At 39.0% G+C, this 17665-nt stretch overlaps 1 protein-coding gene across 2 annotated transcripts in view; it reads left to right on the top strand.

The window, feature by feature from the left end:
- The window catches only part of KIAA1324L (KIAA1324-like ortholog), a 206170-nt gene that overhangs the window by 74256 nt on the left and 114249 nt on the right, over positions 1 to 17665 (top strand). The window contains exon 2 of one of the 2 annotated variants that reach the window (XM_006891439.1): positions 13803 to 13923. Coding sequence is in view for 1 of the 2 variants with exons in the window: in XM_006891438.1 (XP_006891500.1) it covers positions 13919 to 13923 (5 nt within the window). In the remaining variant the exon portion in view is untranslated. Of the gene's footprint in view, positions 1 to 13800; positions 13924 to 17665 lie in introns of those variants that run through there. The other variant, XM_006891438.1, reaches the window with a different exon arrangement.

Below are 17665 nucleotides of genomic sequence, written 5' to 3'. Positions count from 1 at the left end.
AACCAACAGTGAATAAGGGTTCCAGTCTCTCCACAACCTCACCAGCATTTGTTGCTTGCTGTTCTGTTAAATTTTGCTAGTCTTACTGGGGTGAGATGATATCTCATAGTTGTCTTGATTTGCATCTCTCTTAAAGCTAGGGATTTTGAACATTTCTTCATGTGCTTGTTGGCCATCTAAATGTCTTCTTTGGGGAAGTGTCTGTTCATATCCTATGCCCATTTTTCTATTGGATTATTTACCTTTATCTTGTTGTGGTGCTCAAGTATTTTATAAATTCTAGATATAAGTCCCTTATCTGACTTGTCATTACCAAACACTTTTTCCCAGTCTGTGGCATCCCTTTCTACCCTGTTGGAGAAGTTTTTGGATGTGCATAGGGATTTGATTCTTAGAAGGTCCCATTCATCTATTTTATCTTCTCCTGTTGTAAATCCCCATTGTTTATTTTAAAACATCTTTCTTTTGTTCTCTTTACTCTTTCTGGAAGTTCTTTTGGAAACTTATTTATCCCAGATTCAGCAATTTTGATTTCTTTTTTCTATTTGGAAACTCAAGCCTTTTGCCAGTGTGTACAAACAGGGATAAACATGTTTTAAGTTCAGCAAATTTATGTACACCCATGTTTATTGCTGCTTTGTTCACAGTAGCAAAGAGTTGGAAACAACCCAAATGCTCATCAACAAATGAATGGATAGAGAAATTGTAGTATATTCACACAATGGAATATTAGGCAGCACTGACAAACAAAGAACTCATGAAATATTATACAAAATGGGTGACCGTGGGAGACATTAAGCTGAGTGAAATATCTCAGTCACAAAAAGACAAATACTGCATAATGTCACTGTTATAAAACAGGAGTGACATGGGGGTTGGAGGGAAACTAAGAAAAGAGGGGGTAAATAACGTGCACTATCTTGAAACAGACGAGTGAGAGAACTGTATAAAAGCAACATATGATTAGATATTATTGGTATGAGAAGAATCCAGAATAAGTTCTGCACAGTAAAGTGGTCTGGGAGGGGGGACTGTATAACAATAAAAGAACTTTTTTTCCCCAAGAAAAAAACAAACTGGGGTGGGGGGCAGGGAGAAAAATGTGCAACAATGAATGACTGGAAATCCAAGTTCTTTATAAACTTCCAATAAAAAAAAGTTCAGGGATTTAAATTTAATTATATACTAAAAGTATTTTATTTAATTAAAGTCTTTTTTTTTTTAATATGGTGAGAAAAGTTTATATTGAGAATTAGCCTGCTGGACTCAGTTTAGATGATCCCAATTTTGTTGGCAACATCCAAAGCATCATAATCAGGAGCAAGTCGAACATAGGCCTTCTTCTCTCCATCAGGCCTAATCAAAGTGTTGACCTTAGCCACATCAATGTCATAGAGCTTCTTTACAGCTTGTGTAATTTGGTGCTTATTGGCCTTGACATCCACAATGAACACAAATGTGCTGTTATCTTCTATCTTCTTCATAGCTGACTCAGTGATCAGGGAAAATTTGATGATGGCATAGTGGTCAAGCTTGTTTCTCCTGGGGGCACTCTTCCAGGGGTATTTGGGCTGCCATCGGAGTCTCAGTGTATTAGGCCGCCGGAAGGTGGGTGAAGTGCGGATCTTCTTTGTTTTTTGGCTGTGGACACCCTTCAGGACTGCCTTCTTGGCCTTTAATGCCTTTGATTTGGCTTCAGTTTGGGGGGGGCAGGTACTTCCTTCTTGGCTTTTGGCGCCATCTTCATAGAAAGGCTAATTAAAGTCTTTTATAAAATACAAATATCAATATCTTCTATAAGTGTTTTGTTGATGAATATTTTTATGTTGATAATTGCTTCCACTCTAGGAGTTGGCTGCTAGCTAGCATCTTGATGGCAATTGCATCTTGATGGAGTCATGTAAGGGAAGTTTTTTTTGGGTTGTGTTTGATGTGTGTTACTGTTATTCCGTAAGTGCCCTGTGAGCCTTTGGCCAAGGGTGGAGGCCTGCTAGAGAGTGTGGCCTGCTAGAGAGTGTGGCTTTAAAATCCTGCAGGGCCCTTGGGCCTGCAGCCCCCAGGCCAGTTTTGTGTTGTTTTTTTTCTTTGTTGTTGTTGTTGTTTTTGATTTTTTTGTAAATTTTATATTGAATATTCTTTAAATAACACAGCAATCGTTTGTCTATTTGCTATACTGAACAACTTGGAGTTGCTGTGATGCTGAACACTGTTCCTTAGTCTTGTTAAATACCATAATGGTTACCCATTATGTACAATGTTTGGGTGAACTTCGAGATTGATTCAGTTTAGGAAGTAGGAGTGGCATCTACTTCTTAAACTAGATGCCTCTGGAAACTCCACAAACTCTCTCAACTCTCTAAATGTACAGAAAAGATGTTAGTTATAGAACAGAGTTCAGGTCTTTTGTGCAAAGTTTACTCTGAGTCGTATTTGACTTGATGACACTTAACCACTGTTAAATGAGACTAGTACTGTTATATCTGGAGGAACACCATCCACTTTGTACATTACTCTTTGTCAGTGTGCTGTATGAACTAACCTGGGTTTGCAGTGATGCTGAACCTTGTGCTTTTGGCATATCAAATACCACCATCATGGTTTTCCAATGTGGAAAGTGTTTGGTAGAGCTCCCAGGTTAAAACAGGTTTGGAAGCAGAAATAGCATCCACTTCTTAAGCCACATGCCTCTGGAAACTCTTTGAACTTGAAGAAATGATGATAGTTATGGAAAGGCATTAGGTCTTTTGTTCATAGAGTCACTATGAGTCGTGCTTGACTCAAGAGCAATCAACAACAACAACAATTACTATAGATTATCTATCCATAGGCTTTTTAAGAAAATGGAAATGTTTGGGTTTTGGAGTCCCCCTCCGCCTTTCATTGTGGATAGACTTATTTATGAATGTTTGTGTATTGAAATTTCTCTTAGCAGTACATAAATGGACAGTGAAAATATGGGACATAGACAATAATGCTAGAAATATTGAGATTTTCTTACAGGTTAAGAAAAATCCAAGGTGCAGAGAATAGAATTTCTCAAAGTCTTACATTTAGAAATGATGGAGGTGAGGATAAGACTCAGATCTGTTGTTCCTGATTCATCACTCATCTCTTGACAAACTTGTTAGTGGAATGATTTTAAACTGTGGCTTTTTAAGAATGAGACCCTGTGTGCCTTCATTCATATTACAATGTAAGCTCGATGAGAGCAGGGAATTGGAAATTTATTTGCTGCCATAGCTTGGTGCCTATGGGAGGTATTCAATAAATTTAGTTTAAAAGGCAACTTAATATCTATATGGCATTTTATTCAGGGGTGGGCTTGGAACCCACAGTTTTAAAAATGAAATTTTCAAGGTAACTTCTAACAAGCCATAGAGTACCTCCAAATGAAGAGAAAAGGATGTGTCATAAATAGATCAGATACATATTACATTACTTAGTGAGTTCCCATGGCAACATTGTGCCTTTTATGAAAGAAAAATCTCAATATAAATATTTCTTCCCAGTGCTACTCTGTGCATGTACTTGATAATGTAGGCCAAGAGAGCTTTTATCATCATTCGTGTGTGCGTCTGCATTCAATATATTCTCAAGCCTTTCACCTTCCCACATGCTAGGATGAGCATGCTCACTTACTGGACTTAGAATTGAAGCATCTAAGCTCTCTTACTCTCTAAAATGAAGTGTGCCAAGTGCTTTGCTGAGCTCTTAAATTCAGAGACCTTTCTCCCAACAGAGCTGAAATCTCATAAAATTCAAGGCAGCGTTGTTCTGAACATTTCACATAAAAAAGGTAAAAAGGAAGGAAATGAGAACACATGTTGCTTAGTCCCTCTGGGTTTATTTTCTTAGGTATCATTTATGTCTCCTTTTTGAAGTCAGAGGTCTTTTACCCCCTACTGCTTTTGATATTTATTTGAATTTGTGATCATCTACTGCATCTTTATGATTAATAGTGGACAGCTTTTAATTGACCACAAGGATAGGCAGAGAGCATCAGGGAAAGGATTTTCTCATTGATATCTCAGAATACAGAAAAACAGACAGTTTTTGCTTCTTCATTAACTTCATTCATTTATCTATTCATCCATATATAATATATGTATATATATTATAATATAGTTTATGTATATTATAATACATATATATAATATATATTTCACTGAATATCTGGAGATGTTATTTTTAGATTTAATCGCACTGCTTACCCACACCTGGTAGTCATTATTAGCTGTTTATGAAATACCTAGCAATGGGGTTCAAATCCACCAGCACCTCAGAGAGAAAAGTGATGGATCACCTCTCATTTGGTTGACAGGCTTGGACACTCAATGGAGGGGCAGCTGTGAGTGAGTTCAGACTTAATAGTAATGAGTTTGCATTTTTGCATTTGCATTACCATTCTGTGATTACAAATGATACCTGTGTTTCTGGCTTTTTCAGACTATTCTAGGTTGCTAGGGTCTCTTTTGGCTCTGAAATATTAATGCTCTGGGGTCATCATATGCATGCTGTACCAGATATGTTCTGTTGAGTGTGAGTCTAACATTCAGAAATTCTTATTTTTTTAAAAAAAGCTCCTAAAATGCAAGTTATCCAGTGTGTGCAAAAGGTGTATGATATAGAACTATAGACTGTGATAAATTTTTGAGAAATGTCTAACCCTACTTTCTGGGAGCTTATAGGATACTGCTTGGTCATTTTGATCCAAGTAGAGCTTTTGCTTATCCACTGCTTTACTATGCCGTTGTTCTGCTTTAGAACCCTTAATCTTTATGCTTTCTTACAAAATGATATGCTGTGTGTATTCTATTTCAACAAAAGCATATGCTTCTTAAGTACAAAGACAAAAAATATTTCTATGAACTCTCCCTATAACACCTATAGATGTTGTTGTTGTTGTTGTTATGTGCCATCAAGTCACCTGCAACTCTTAGTGACCCTATGTACAGCAGTTCTGAAGCCTACCCTGTCCTGAGACAGTCTCACTACCTCTGACGCATCTACCTCCATTTCCCCAGTTAGTGTATCGATCCATCTCATCCAGGATCTTCCTTTCCTGCACTGTCACTCCACCCTGAGCATGCTGTCCTTCTCCAAGGACCAGTCTCTCCTGGCCATGTGCCCACAGTATGTGAGACAGAGCTTAAAAATCCTAGCTTACAAGGAGAAACTTGATTTCACCCTCTCCAAGACAGACCTTTTTGTTTTCTTGGCAGACCATGGTATGTTCAAGACTCTTCTCTAGCACCACAGTTTGAAGGCATCAGTTCTTCTGTCATCCTTAGTCATTGTCCAACTCTCTGAATCATGCACCATAGTACTTATTTAATAAATAAGTAGCAGAGATAGTAAATGATTATGTCTATTAACATATAAAATTATAGGTAACTATACATGCTTGAGACTTGAAAAATCCAATATATAAGCAATATGAGGTATATTTGAAACAAATGATTGTCTTACCTATGCATATTTAAACTGTACAGATGTTATCAGTGCATACTATTGGGAGATGGCATGTATCACCCAAGGCATTCATAGGGCAGATGACATGTTCAGAGTGCATTGTGAATATTATGGGAATTCTCATAGCCTAGTGGTAAGACTCTGCGCTGCAATCCTGAAGGTACACGGTTCAAATCTGTCAGCTGCTCAGTGGGAGAAGGATGGGCAGTGTCCTCCTGTGCGATTAACTGCCTCTGAAACCTGCTGGAGGGTCAGCTATAGGCCGGTTCCAACTCGATGGTTCCCACTGTTAATCTTAATTCTGATATTGTAATTTCATATTTTCCTGTTTTTGTTTTGTTTTTTATTTATTGCACATTTTCCATTTTCTCTCCCCTTTTTCACCCTCCCCAGCTCACTCCTCAGTGTACCCCTTATCCCATATTGTTCTCATACATTTAACGCATAATCATAATTTCATAAGTTCTTCCTTTCATCAGTTCTAATGCAGTGTTCATTATTTATCTGTTCTTTCCTCATTCTCTCTTCATCCCCCTCCATATCTGTCCTATTTTATAACAGTGGTGTTATGCAGTATTTGTCGTTTTGTGACTGAGATAGTTTACTTAAGGTAATGTCTTCAAGGCTTCTACATATTGTATAATGTGTTACTATTCCATTGTTTTCATAGTATTTGATTGTGTGGATGTACTGTAGTTTCTGCCTCCCTTTTAGAAGAAGTATAATTATATTTAGGGTATAGCAGATAATCCAGGATAATCTCCCATCTCAAAATCCTTCTTTTATTACATCTGCAGAATCTTCTTGGTTTTGGGTTTTTTTCCTTTTTTTTTTGTCATATAAAGTATTTCTTACAGGATCCATGGACTAAGAGTGGCTATCTTTACACTGAGGTGGTCTGTATTTAGCCTGAGGCCTTGGTGATGCACTAGTTAAGCACTCAACTACAGAGAGGTCAGAGGTTTGAATCCAACAGCCACTCTATGGGAAAAAGATGTAGCTGTTTGCTTCCACAGAGACAACAGCCTTGGGAGCTCTGTGGAACAATTCTCCCGTCCTCTAGGGTTCCAGGGAGCTGAGATTCAGCTCGATGGCAGTGGGTTTAGTTTTTGTTGCTCATTTCCTCTTGTTGTTCTTTTGGTTTTTATTTAGCCCAACACAATCTGCTTCTGTGAAAAGATCTTGACTAGGTATGGATTTGCATGTTGATTTTCTTACACTTGCTTCCATTTATTTGTAGTAGGATACTAAGGTGTTTCTCCCATTTCTACCTCTCATTGAAAGGAACTCATACTAAAAATGTGATATTTAGGTGATTAGTGGTTGTCTAAGCAAAATAATAAATAATAATTAATAATAATAAAAAAGAATTGATTCCAAATAAAGCAAAGTCTCTAGGTAAGTAAGTTTCAGGAACCCCTCCTTCAGCACTGCCTCTGTGTTATTCAGGTTGCCAGGTAAGGGAATAGCAGTAAAAACAGGAAAAAGCTATTGTAACTTCTGGCTGTAATGTCAGATGCCCGGGTCCTATTGATTTCCCTAAAATTCCCTCATCCTTTTTCCCCACCTCTAGAGTTCTCCTGGGCTCTGTGGGGTCACAGCTGCTATTTGGTTATTAGGTTTTCAAGGATCCAGCAGAAAGCTTTAATGTGTTTAGTTATGATTTAACAACACAAAAACCTATTTCATGTAGAGGGCAGTGCTTGGGGTCAGAGGTTTAGACTGTAAACTAAGCCAGATGAGTTTTACTTTAAATTATTGAATAGGCTACTTCATCTGAGCGATTAATAAATAATGAAAGACTACTTATGAGGCACCCCTTAAATCTACAACAAAGATCCAAAAAATAGTGTAGAGTAGTACATTCAATAAATATGTAACAAGAAAATGCCCACCTCATTGCTGTCAAGCTAACTTCAGCCCCCCCATGGAGTTTCCAAGGCTGTAAGACTTTACGGTAGCAAGCAGTGTGCCCCATCTTTCTCCCAAGGGGCAACTTCTTGTTACATGCTGTCACGTTGAGTATGGCTCATAGCAATCCTATGAACAACAGATCTGAACACTGTCCTATTCCATGCCATTGTCACAATCTCTGACATTCCCAAGTCCATTGCCACAGTCACATGTCACCACACCTGGTTGAGGGACTTCCTCTTTCACTACCCCTCTACCTTCCCAAGCATGATGTCCCTCTCCAAGGCATAACCTCCCCTAACAACATGACCAAAGTATCTGAAATGAAGCTTCATATTCTTCTTCCAAGGAGCACTCTGGCTATACCTTCTCCAGTACATACCTGTTTGCTCTTTTGGCAGTCCATGGGATTTTCAGCGCTCACATCCAACACCACAGTTCAAAGGTACCAATTCTTCTGTCATCCATAGTCATTGTCTAGCTCTCAGATGCATAGCAACTGTGTGAAAAGACCATGGCCTGAAACAGAAGCGTCTTAGTTATCAAACTGATATTACTACTCCTCAATAATTTGCAGAGGTCTCTGACTACAGACATTCCTAGTATAATACATCTGATCTCCTGACTGTAGATCCAAGGAAGGTGAAGTCATTGAATAATCTTAATCCTTTCTCTGTACTTCATGATGTTGCTTATCGGTCCAGTGGTGAGGATTTTTGTTTTCTTGATGTTGAGATGCAATCTGTAGCGAATGCTGCAGTGATTAACCTTCTGCAGCGAGTGTTTCACTCCTCTCCACTTTTAGCAGGTAAGGTTGTATCATCTGCATAATGGAGGTTATTGATGAGTCTTCCTCCAATCCTGATGCCGTTTTTTTTTTTTCTCCACAGAGTCCAGATTCTCAAAAAATTTGCTCAGCATACAGATTAAATAGGTGTGGAGAAAAGATACAACCCTGATTTACACCTTTCCTAATTTTAAACCATGCAGTGTTCCTCTGTTCATGCAGCACCCTCTTGTTCTAGGTCTAGGTTTTGCATGAGCATAATAACGTGTTCTGGAATTTCCATTCCTCTCAGTGTTAGCCATACTTTGTTATGATCCACAGAGTCAAATGCCTTTGTATAGTCCACAAACACAGATAGACATTCTTCTGTTATTCCTTGCTTTTAGCCACTATCCATCTGACATCAGCAATGGTAGCCCTGGTGCCACAGCCTCTTCTAAATCCAGCTTGAACATTTAGCAGTTCCTTGTGTGTGTACTATTCCATGTACATGTGTTGTCTATGTACATAAACAACAACCAGTGAGTTCAAATAGCAAATAATTTGGTTAGCAAATCCAGTGCATAACCTATTGTGTTACTAAGACTTGTAAAGAACAGTACCTCTGAATATTCCAAATGATGTTCAGGACACCAGACATTTGAAGTTGAAACTTTTCCACCTTTGACTTCTCAACAGTAATGTGTTTTTAAGTGTCATGATATTGAATAAATGAAAATCACTAGTAAATGAACAGAAGGCTTAACATGTGCTCTCAACTCTGTTCTGCCTAGCTGAGTATTTCTGGGCCAGGCAGTTAATTGATCTGAGTTTCTATTGAAATTGGGAATTATATTAACTGCCCTATGGAATCCATATTATTTTTGCAACGATCTAATGATATAAACATATGAATAGAGAAATGCAAGGTGGTGATAGATGATTGTTCTCCAGTGCTCCATTATTACTTATAATCAGTGCATGATGTCTTTTTCCAACGACTGAGACCTCCAAGCTGCATACTCAGAGTATGGAAGATGGAACTTCACCATCCTTGCTTCTAAGGAGCACTCTGGTTGGCCTTCCTAGATGCGGATTTGTTTGTTCTGTTGGCAGTTCATGGGATAGTCAACACTTTTCACTATATAAACATTGTTCTGGGCATTCTTGCACATAAATAATTTTGTTGTTGTTGTTATGTGCAATCAAGTCGTTTCCGACTCATAGCGACCCTATGCACAACAGCCCTAAACCCTGCTCTATCCTGCGCCAACCGCACCGCCTCTGACACACCTATCCCGATTACCCCAGTCACTGAATCAGTCCACCTCATAGAGGGTCTTCCTCTCCTGCGCTGTCCCTCCACCCTCCCAAGCATGATGTCCCTCTCCAAGGACCCGTCCCTCCTGGCAACATGTCCAAAGTATGTCAGACGAAGCCCCAGAATCCTTGCCTCCAAGGAGTAGCTTGGTTTAATCCTCTCCAAGATGAATCTGTTTGTTTTCCTGGCAGTCCATGGTACATTCAGTACCCTTCTCCAGCACCACAGCTCAAAAACATCCACTCTCCTTCTGTCCTCCCTAGTCATTGTCCAACTCTCTGATGCATAACAAGCGATTGCAAATACCATGGCCTGTATCAGGCGCACCTTAGTCTCCAGAGAGACACTGTTGCTCCTGAGTACCTTTGAGAGGTCCCTAACAGCAGACTTTCCCATCGCGATACGCTTTTTGATTTCCTGACTGCTGGTACCAAGAGTGTTGACTGTGGAGCCAAGCAAACTGAAGCTGTGAACACTCTCAATCTCTTCGTCATCCATCCTGACGCTGCTAATTGGTCCAGTGGCGAGAATCTTTGTCTTCTTGACATTGAGCCTTAGTCCATACTGAAGGCTGCAGTCCTTGACCCTTCGCAGCAAGTGCATGAGGTCCTCCTCAGTTTCAGCAAGCAGGGTTGTGTCATCTGCATAACGCAGATTGTTAATAGATCTTCCACCAATCCTGATGCCACAGTTCTCCTCATAGAGCCCAGCCTCTCGAATAATCTGCTCTGCATACATGTTGAAAAGGTATGGATGGAGACAGGATGCATCCCTGGCGTACACCCTTCCCAATTTTGAACCATGCAGTGTTACCTTGCTCTGTTCTGACTACTGCCTCTTGGTCGTATTAGCACAATGAAATATTCTGGGATTCCCATTCTTCTCAGAGTCAGCCACAGTTTGTTATGATCCACACAGTCAAATGCCTTTGCATAATCAATGAAACACAGATAGACATTCTTCTGGTATTCTCTGCTTTCAGCCAAGATCTATCTAACATCAGCAATGATATCCCTAGTACCATGACCCCTTCTAAACCCAGCCTGGACTTCCGGCAGTTCTCTGCTGATGTGCTGTTCTAATCGTTTTTGGATGATCTTCAGTAGAATCTTGCTTGCATGTGAAATCAGTGACACTGTTCTGTAGTTTTTTTACACGTTAAAAATTTTCTGCCTATAGATTGGATTCTGAGTGAGATTTTTGGGGTCAAAAGTTTTGCAAACTCTATCACTTGCTACTTCTTGACAGGTTGCTGTCTAGAAAACTTGCTCCAGTTTATTCTCTCATTGGAGCTCATAAGTATTCATTTTACCATACTTACCACAGAGAATGAACAAAATACTTGAGATTTTTTTTCTTAATATCATGTAAAAAAAAGTAGTATTTACCTTTCTTTGAGTGGTAATATTTACTATTTTTTGTGTTGGTCATTTGTACTGTTACACCTGGCCATATTTTCACAAGAAATGTTTGTCATTTTTTAAAAACTGCTTTTTAGGAAGTCTGATATTCTTAAGGGAGCTCAGGTGGTCTAGTGGATAACGAGTTGAGCTTGCCCACCCAAAGACAGAAAGTTAGACTCCAAGAGCTGCTGCTCACGAGAAAGAGGGGCTTCCTCCACCTGGATGATTCCCAGCCTCTGCAAACCTTCCAGAGGCTCAGCTATGAATTGGTTCCAACTCAGTGGCAAGGAATTTGTCTTTTTAACAGTATCTTTTTTGATGACTAGGGATCATAGAAGGAGAATTGATGTCTTTGAGCTGTGGTGCTGGAGAAGAGTATTGAATGGATCATGGACTGCTAAGAAAACAAGTTCATCCTGGAGAGGGTGAAGCCAGGCTGCTCCTTGGAGGCAAGGATTCTGAAGCTTCATCTGACATACTTTGGACATGTTGCAAGGAGGGACCAACCAGTCCTTGGAGAACGTCGTCACGCTTGGGAGGGTGGAGGGACAGTACAGGAGAGGAAGAACTCTATGAGATGAATTGACTCAGTGACTGGGTTAATGGGGGTAGGTGTGTCAGAGACAATGAGATTGGCAAAGGATAGAGCAGGGTTTAGGGCTGTTGTACATACGTTACTATGAGTTGCAGGGAACTCGATGGCACATAACAACAACAACGTTGTTAAAAATTTGTATTTTTAAAAAAATCTGTTGACCTTCTTTGATTGTCTGCCTGCTTTCTTTCCTTCCTTCTTTCTCTGGCTCCTTTCCTCTGAAGTGTTATTAATCATCTAGGCATGTTCATTTGCCCCTAATTGACAGCAAAACATAGTTGCAATTCAGGATCTTATAAAGAACTATCTCAAATTGCCTGTTGCAAACTTTTGTCAAAATATCTGTTTTGTCAAAAATATTCAGAGATGGTTGCCTGAGATCTTATTTCTGAAGAGGAAATTTGATAGTGGCAAAGAGGCTTTTCTTTTGGTTTGATGATTTCACCTTTTTGAACTCATACTCCCTTTTCATTTACCTTAAGTGTATGCACAGATTGACGCAGGGAAAACAAACTCAGGAAATTTGTGCCTCCCCTTACTACTAACCCTTCTCTTCAGGTCATCTTCACCCTCCCTGTTGTCCTCAATAAAGGTGGTTATTAAAGAAGAGACAACTTGAGTGAAATATCCCAGTCACAAAAGGACAAATATTACATGATGCCACTGTTGTAGAATGGGACTAACTTCGGGGTTGGGGAGAGACTGAGTAAGATGTGTTCAATAATGTATACTGCACTGAAACAGAGGAGGGAGAAAACTGTTTAAAAGAGAGATGTGACTAGGTATTTCTGTCATCACAGGAGTCTAGAGCGATGGCTACATGGTGGAGGGAACCTGGGGGAGGGTCTGTAAAACAATGAAAGAATCTTTTCTTTTACTTTTCCATAAAAAAAAGAAGTGACAACTTATTATAATAAAATATCCAATGATTTACGTGCACTTTCTCAATCTCCGTAATAGCCATACAAATAGGAAGTAGTATTATTGTAATGTATCAGTTAAAATGGTTAAGTGACTTGTCCAATATCACATTGCTTTTAATTTCAGCCATGAATTGACAGATTCCTGAACACCCACTACCTACTTCTTAAATGTTATTATTTCTACACACGCAAGCTCAATCTCTCTCTCTTTCTCCTGGTTTCCTTTTCATAATGTGACTTAGTTTTTCTTATTTTTCTTGTCTTTCATTGATAAGGTTAGGGAAGCAAACCAGGAGTAGAAGAAGCAGAGTAACAGCACCTAGGCTATTGAACTAAATATTTAAATAATGAAATCAGAATGTATTTTGGTGGCTTTAGAACTTTCCTTCCTTAAAATGCTCCATAACACATGTGTAATATGCTCTGATCAAGAGACATCACTGTGAAAATTCAAAGCCATCAAGAACCAGAGACAAGTGGGTTGATCTTAATTTGACAATTGTAATTAATGATCTCTCTTAGGTGAGCTGACAAGTACTGTAACCACTGTACTACTGGTTTTTCTAACTGTTCTATTAAATAGTTTGTGATTGATGGTAGCCTAGTGAGTGTATTGAGCCTTGAAGAGTTGCCTTAAAAACTTTAGCATCTGCTGGTAGTGTTTGGAGATTAATTATTACACCTTCTGTTAAATTTTAAATAGGGGATTATACCCATGGGGACAATTTTCTTATATATTTTTAAAAACACATGGAAGAGTGGCAGCAGTTAATTTCCTGGTATTATTTTACTTTTTCTTACACACATATCTATAATTTATATAGAACTTTAGAAAGTACGCAAGCGAGTATTGTGTACTGTATCATCCTGGAGAGGGTTAATCTATGCTGCTCCTTGGAGGCAAAGATTCTGAAGCTTCCTCTGACATACTTTGGACATGTCGCAAGGAGGGACTAGTCCTTGGAGAAGGACATCATGCTGGAGAGGGTGGAAGGTCAGTGCAGGAGAGGAAGACCCTCCATGAGATGGATTGATTCAGTGCCTGGGGTAATGAGAATAGGAGTGTCGGAGACTGGACAGAGCAGGGTTTAGGGCTGTTGTACATAGGGTCTCTTTGAGTTGCAGGCAGACTCGACGGAACATAACAACAAGAAGAAGGAGTATAAAGCACTAGAGGACAATGTTATAACTGAAACAATTACTGGCCTGTTCTCATCAATCCTTGGTGCCTACTCAGTACCTGACATAGTACCTTTTTGGTTATTAACTTCCGTAGTGTGGGTGGAAGAGGCCTAGAGACCAACAAAGCTTCGAACAGGATTGTAGGCAGATCTGTGAATAGTTGAAAATACATAGTCACCTCATTAGAATTGGCTCTAACAAAGGCTTGTTTTGTGATTGTTTGCAGAAAGATTACCACTTTGAATACACAGAATGTGATAGCAGTGGCTCCAGGTGGAGAGTTGCCATTCCGAATTCTGCAGTGGATTGCTCTGGCCTTCCTGACCCTGTGAGAGGCAAAGAATGCAGTAGGTTTTGACTTTTTGAGCATCTGTTTTTCCTGCTTAAACTGTGACCTCTTCTTATTAGCTCTTGATGTTAATTGTATTGACTATAAGAAACCTTTGCAAAATTAAACATGTAGCATTGATGCCTAGCAGAATAAATGCATTCTTTCTCAACACTTTGTGCCCCTAGATTTAAAGTCTGTAATGGGATTTGGACAATATTAAGGGATGCTGTTATTATTTTTAACATCTAGTTTATTCTCTTACCTGGAATCTTAGAGGGTTGAGTAGCAGATTATTACCTTTAAATTATATTTACATAGAATATAATTTAAGAATATACACAACAAAACATACATCACAGTTTTTAAATGTGGAGTTTAGTGATATCACCGCTTTGATAATGGGTTATGGTAGCTCTATTTATTTTCTTTAGGAATTACACTTGTTTCCAGACAATTTTTTTTATTCCCACAATCAATGAATTAAGATTCTAATTTTTCCACATTCTTGACAACAGTGTCATTATTAATCGTTGTTAGGTGCTATTGAGTATGACTCGTACTGACCTATGGACAAAAGATCTGAACCCTTTTCTTTCCTGTACCAGCCTCACACCTCCTGACACACAAGAGCCCGTTGCAGCAGTCACTGTGGATTAAATGATGTTCGTTAACTGTTTTTCCTCATTTCAACTGAGTTACAATCTGGGCTTTACCACTCTACTATTATAACTATCCTCTTTCTTTAGTGTTCATAGGGTTTTCAAAGGCCTGTTACTTAGAAAGTAGATGGCCTATTCTGCTTCCTGGTCTGTCTTAGTCAGGGAGCTCCACCAAAACCTGTCCACCGTGGGTAACCCAAAAGGCTTTTGACACACCAGTGACACAGATTTCGGTATCACAGCAACCCCAAGTTATTTTCAGTACAGCAAAATGCCAGACAAGTGCTGTACCACTTAGAACAATGTTCTCCTCAACCACAGTTAACATGAGGCCCAGAGTGCAGGCCTGAGGGCCCAGCTGACTTTTAAATACAAATTCCTACCCCCCAGATATTAGCCATTATAGTAGGAATGAAGTGGTATATCTCATTGTGGTTTTGATTTGCATCTCTCTGATGGCTAATGATGTTGAGGATCTTTTCAAGTCTTTGTTGCTCATTTAAATGTTCTTTAGGGTAAAATGCCTGGTCAGAGTTTTTTTGCCAATTTTATAATTGTGTTATTTCCTATTTGTTGTCTATTTGTCCAAGTTTCATATATGTTTGGGTTATTAGATTCTTACCAGTTACATGTTTTCTGAAGATATTCTCCCAGTTGGTAGCTTGTCTTTGCACTTCCCTCCCCAAATCTTTTAGTGAATGAATATTTTTAATTTTTATAAGATCTCATGTCAGTTTAAAGACTAAAGTGCACCTAGTCCAAACCATGACCTTTTCAGTTGCCTCTTATGTATCTGGAAGTTGGAAAATGAGCAAGGATGATAGAAAAATCAGTGCCTTTGAGTTCTGGAGTTGTAGGAAAGCACTGATATCCTGTGGCCTTCCAAAAGAACAAACAAATCTGTCTTGAGGAACTGAAACAAGGGTGTTCTTTGAAGCAAGGATAGTGAAACTTTGAACTTTGTCTCACATATCCTGAACATGTTGTCAGGAGGGGCTAGTCCTTAGAATAAGACCTCATGTTGGGAAAGGTAGAGGGTCAGAGAGGGAGAAAAAGAATCTCAACAAGATGGGCATACACAGTAACTGTAACAATGGACACAGTAACTGTAACAATGATTTGGAACATATCAGAGATAGTAAGAATAATGCAGAGCTCAGATCTGTTTTTTATAGGATTCCTAGGAACTATGGTCAACTCAAATGCACCTAACATCAAAAACATTTACTTACTGTATGCCTTTTGCTGTTCGTGTTTTTGGTATTCTATCAGATAATCAATCCATTGTTGAAAACTAGGGGAGCTCCCTTAATCATACAAATAATAATATAATTCGCCTTTTTAAGGGTAACCTATGGAGAGATTGTGAAATTGCTCTCAATGTGTTGTAAGTGAAGCAAGTCTGAAGTACAACATTTTTAATTAGAATAGCATTAAATTTATTTTTAAGTTCTTGAATTTAAATATCCGTTGAGGATATAAGCATCTTTTGCATAATGAGAAAGACATAGTTGGAAGGCTTTGTCAGCTCATTTGACCCCTAAAACAGCAGGACAGCCCCATGAGTCAGTGAATCAGCTGTGGGAGTGGCTTGGAGTTCAAAGACATACAGAGAATTTGACAGAGTTTATTTTGGTTTTGCTGTAATTTTCCAACTGGTATTTCTAGCTTAGTTCTTCTATTGCCTATTACAGTTAAACAGATCATTAAATAAATAGATAATTTCCTTCTATTCATACATAGAATTTATCTCTTTTACTAGCTGGAGGAATTTTAGCATACAAGATGGGTTTACTGATAAAAAGGAGACAAGTCTTAAGAGGAAAGTTAGGGGGGAAAAACCCCTTTCATTCTTGGGGAATGATATTAAATAACTGTAGAGCAGGCTTGAGACCCCTGTGGCCAGAGAAAGATTTCAGTCTAGCAAGAAGAGCCCAAGAAGACTGTGAAGAAGCAGGCCCTGCAAGACTGGGATGCATACTGTCACCTTGGACGATTAGATAGAGGATCGGCTCTCGGTGAGGATCGGCTCTCGGTGAAGGATTGTGCCTTAAAGGGAAGTAGAGCCTGTACAGCACCTATATGAGTAGTCATGATATACTTCCCTCAGCCGTCTTCCTAGAATATCTAGATATAATTTACCTATACTTACTTGGCCTAGTGGCAAGAAGCTGAAGGCACACCTTTTGAGGCCACCAGTTGCCCTGCAGAAGGATGGTCAATTAATTGCCTCTGAAAACCCACCAGAGGGTCAGTGGATCAGCTAGGGGACAGTTTTGGCTCTATGGTGCACAACAACAACAACAACAACAACATACTTACTTTACTTATGGACTAATACCTTCTTTTCTTTTTAAAGGCCTTTAAACAATTCTTTAAAATTCAGGTGGATTACTTAACCTGTATTAGTAATATCTCCTTATCTAGATGATAAGCAGCCCTGGTGGCACAAGGTTAAGACCTCACTTGATAACAGAAATGTCAGCAGTTCAGTTCCTCTAGTGGCTTTGCAGAAAAGATCCAGTGACCGGCTCACATGAAGATTATAGTCTAGGAGACCTACAGGACAGTTCTGCTCTGTCATGTAAGGCCTCTCTGTGTTGGACGAGGCTTATTGGCATGCAGCAGTTTAGATGGTGGGCTAGCTCCAGCTCTCATTGACTTTCAGAGCTAATCGTGTGTGCTTTTTTACCTTCAAATGTATAGTGATGGAATGGAAATGGGCAAAAACTACAAATCACATACCCTCTTTGTTCCTCGGAGCTGGCTGTTTAACATTTTCCAGCATACAACTGATTATATTTATTTTCCAACAGTTAAAGAAACCCAGAAACCCTGTTAGAACATTGATACCAGGTTAGAAATTACTTCTATTTGTTAGTCAAAGACATTGTTTTTTATTATAATCTTTATCAGATAATATTTTAATCTGACAACTAAACTAAAAATCTTCTAGAAACTCCAATATTCAGGTTGTTCTTACATGTTACTGACTTTAAAGATGGTACACTTAGTTTTATGTGTTGGCAATGGCATTTTTTAAAATATTTTTTTTATTGGGAAAAACATATTGGGGGTACAAGGAGGTGAGGGTTGGGG

This window comes from Elephantulus edwardii, unplaced genomic scaffold (assembly GCF_000299155.1).
Source record: "Elephantulus edwardii isolate Elephantulus edwardi_28Jun2011 unplaced genomic scaffold, EleEdw1.0 scaffold00098, whole genome shotgun sequence".
Taxonomy (NCBI): Eukaryota; Metazoa; Chordata; class Mammalia; order Macroscelidea; family Macroscelididae; genus Elephantulus; species Elephantulus edwardii.
This window is presented reverse-complemented; position numbering and strand designations above follow the sequence as displayed.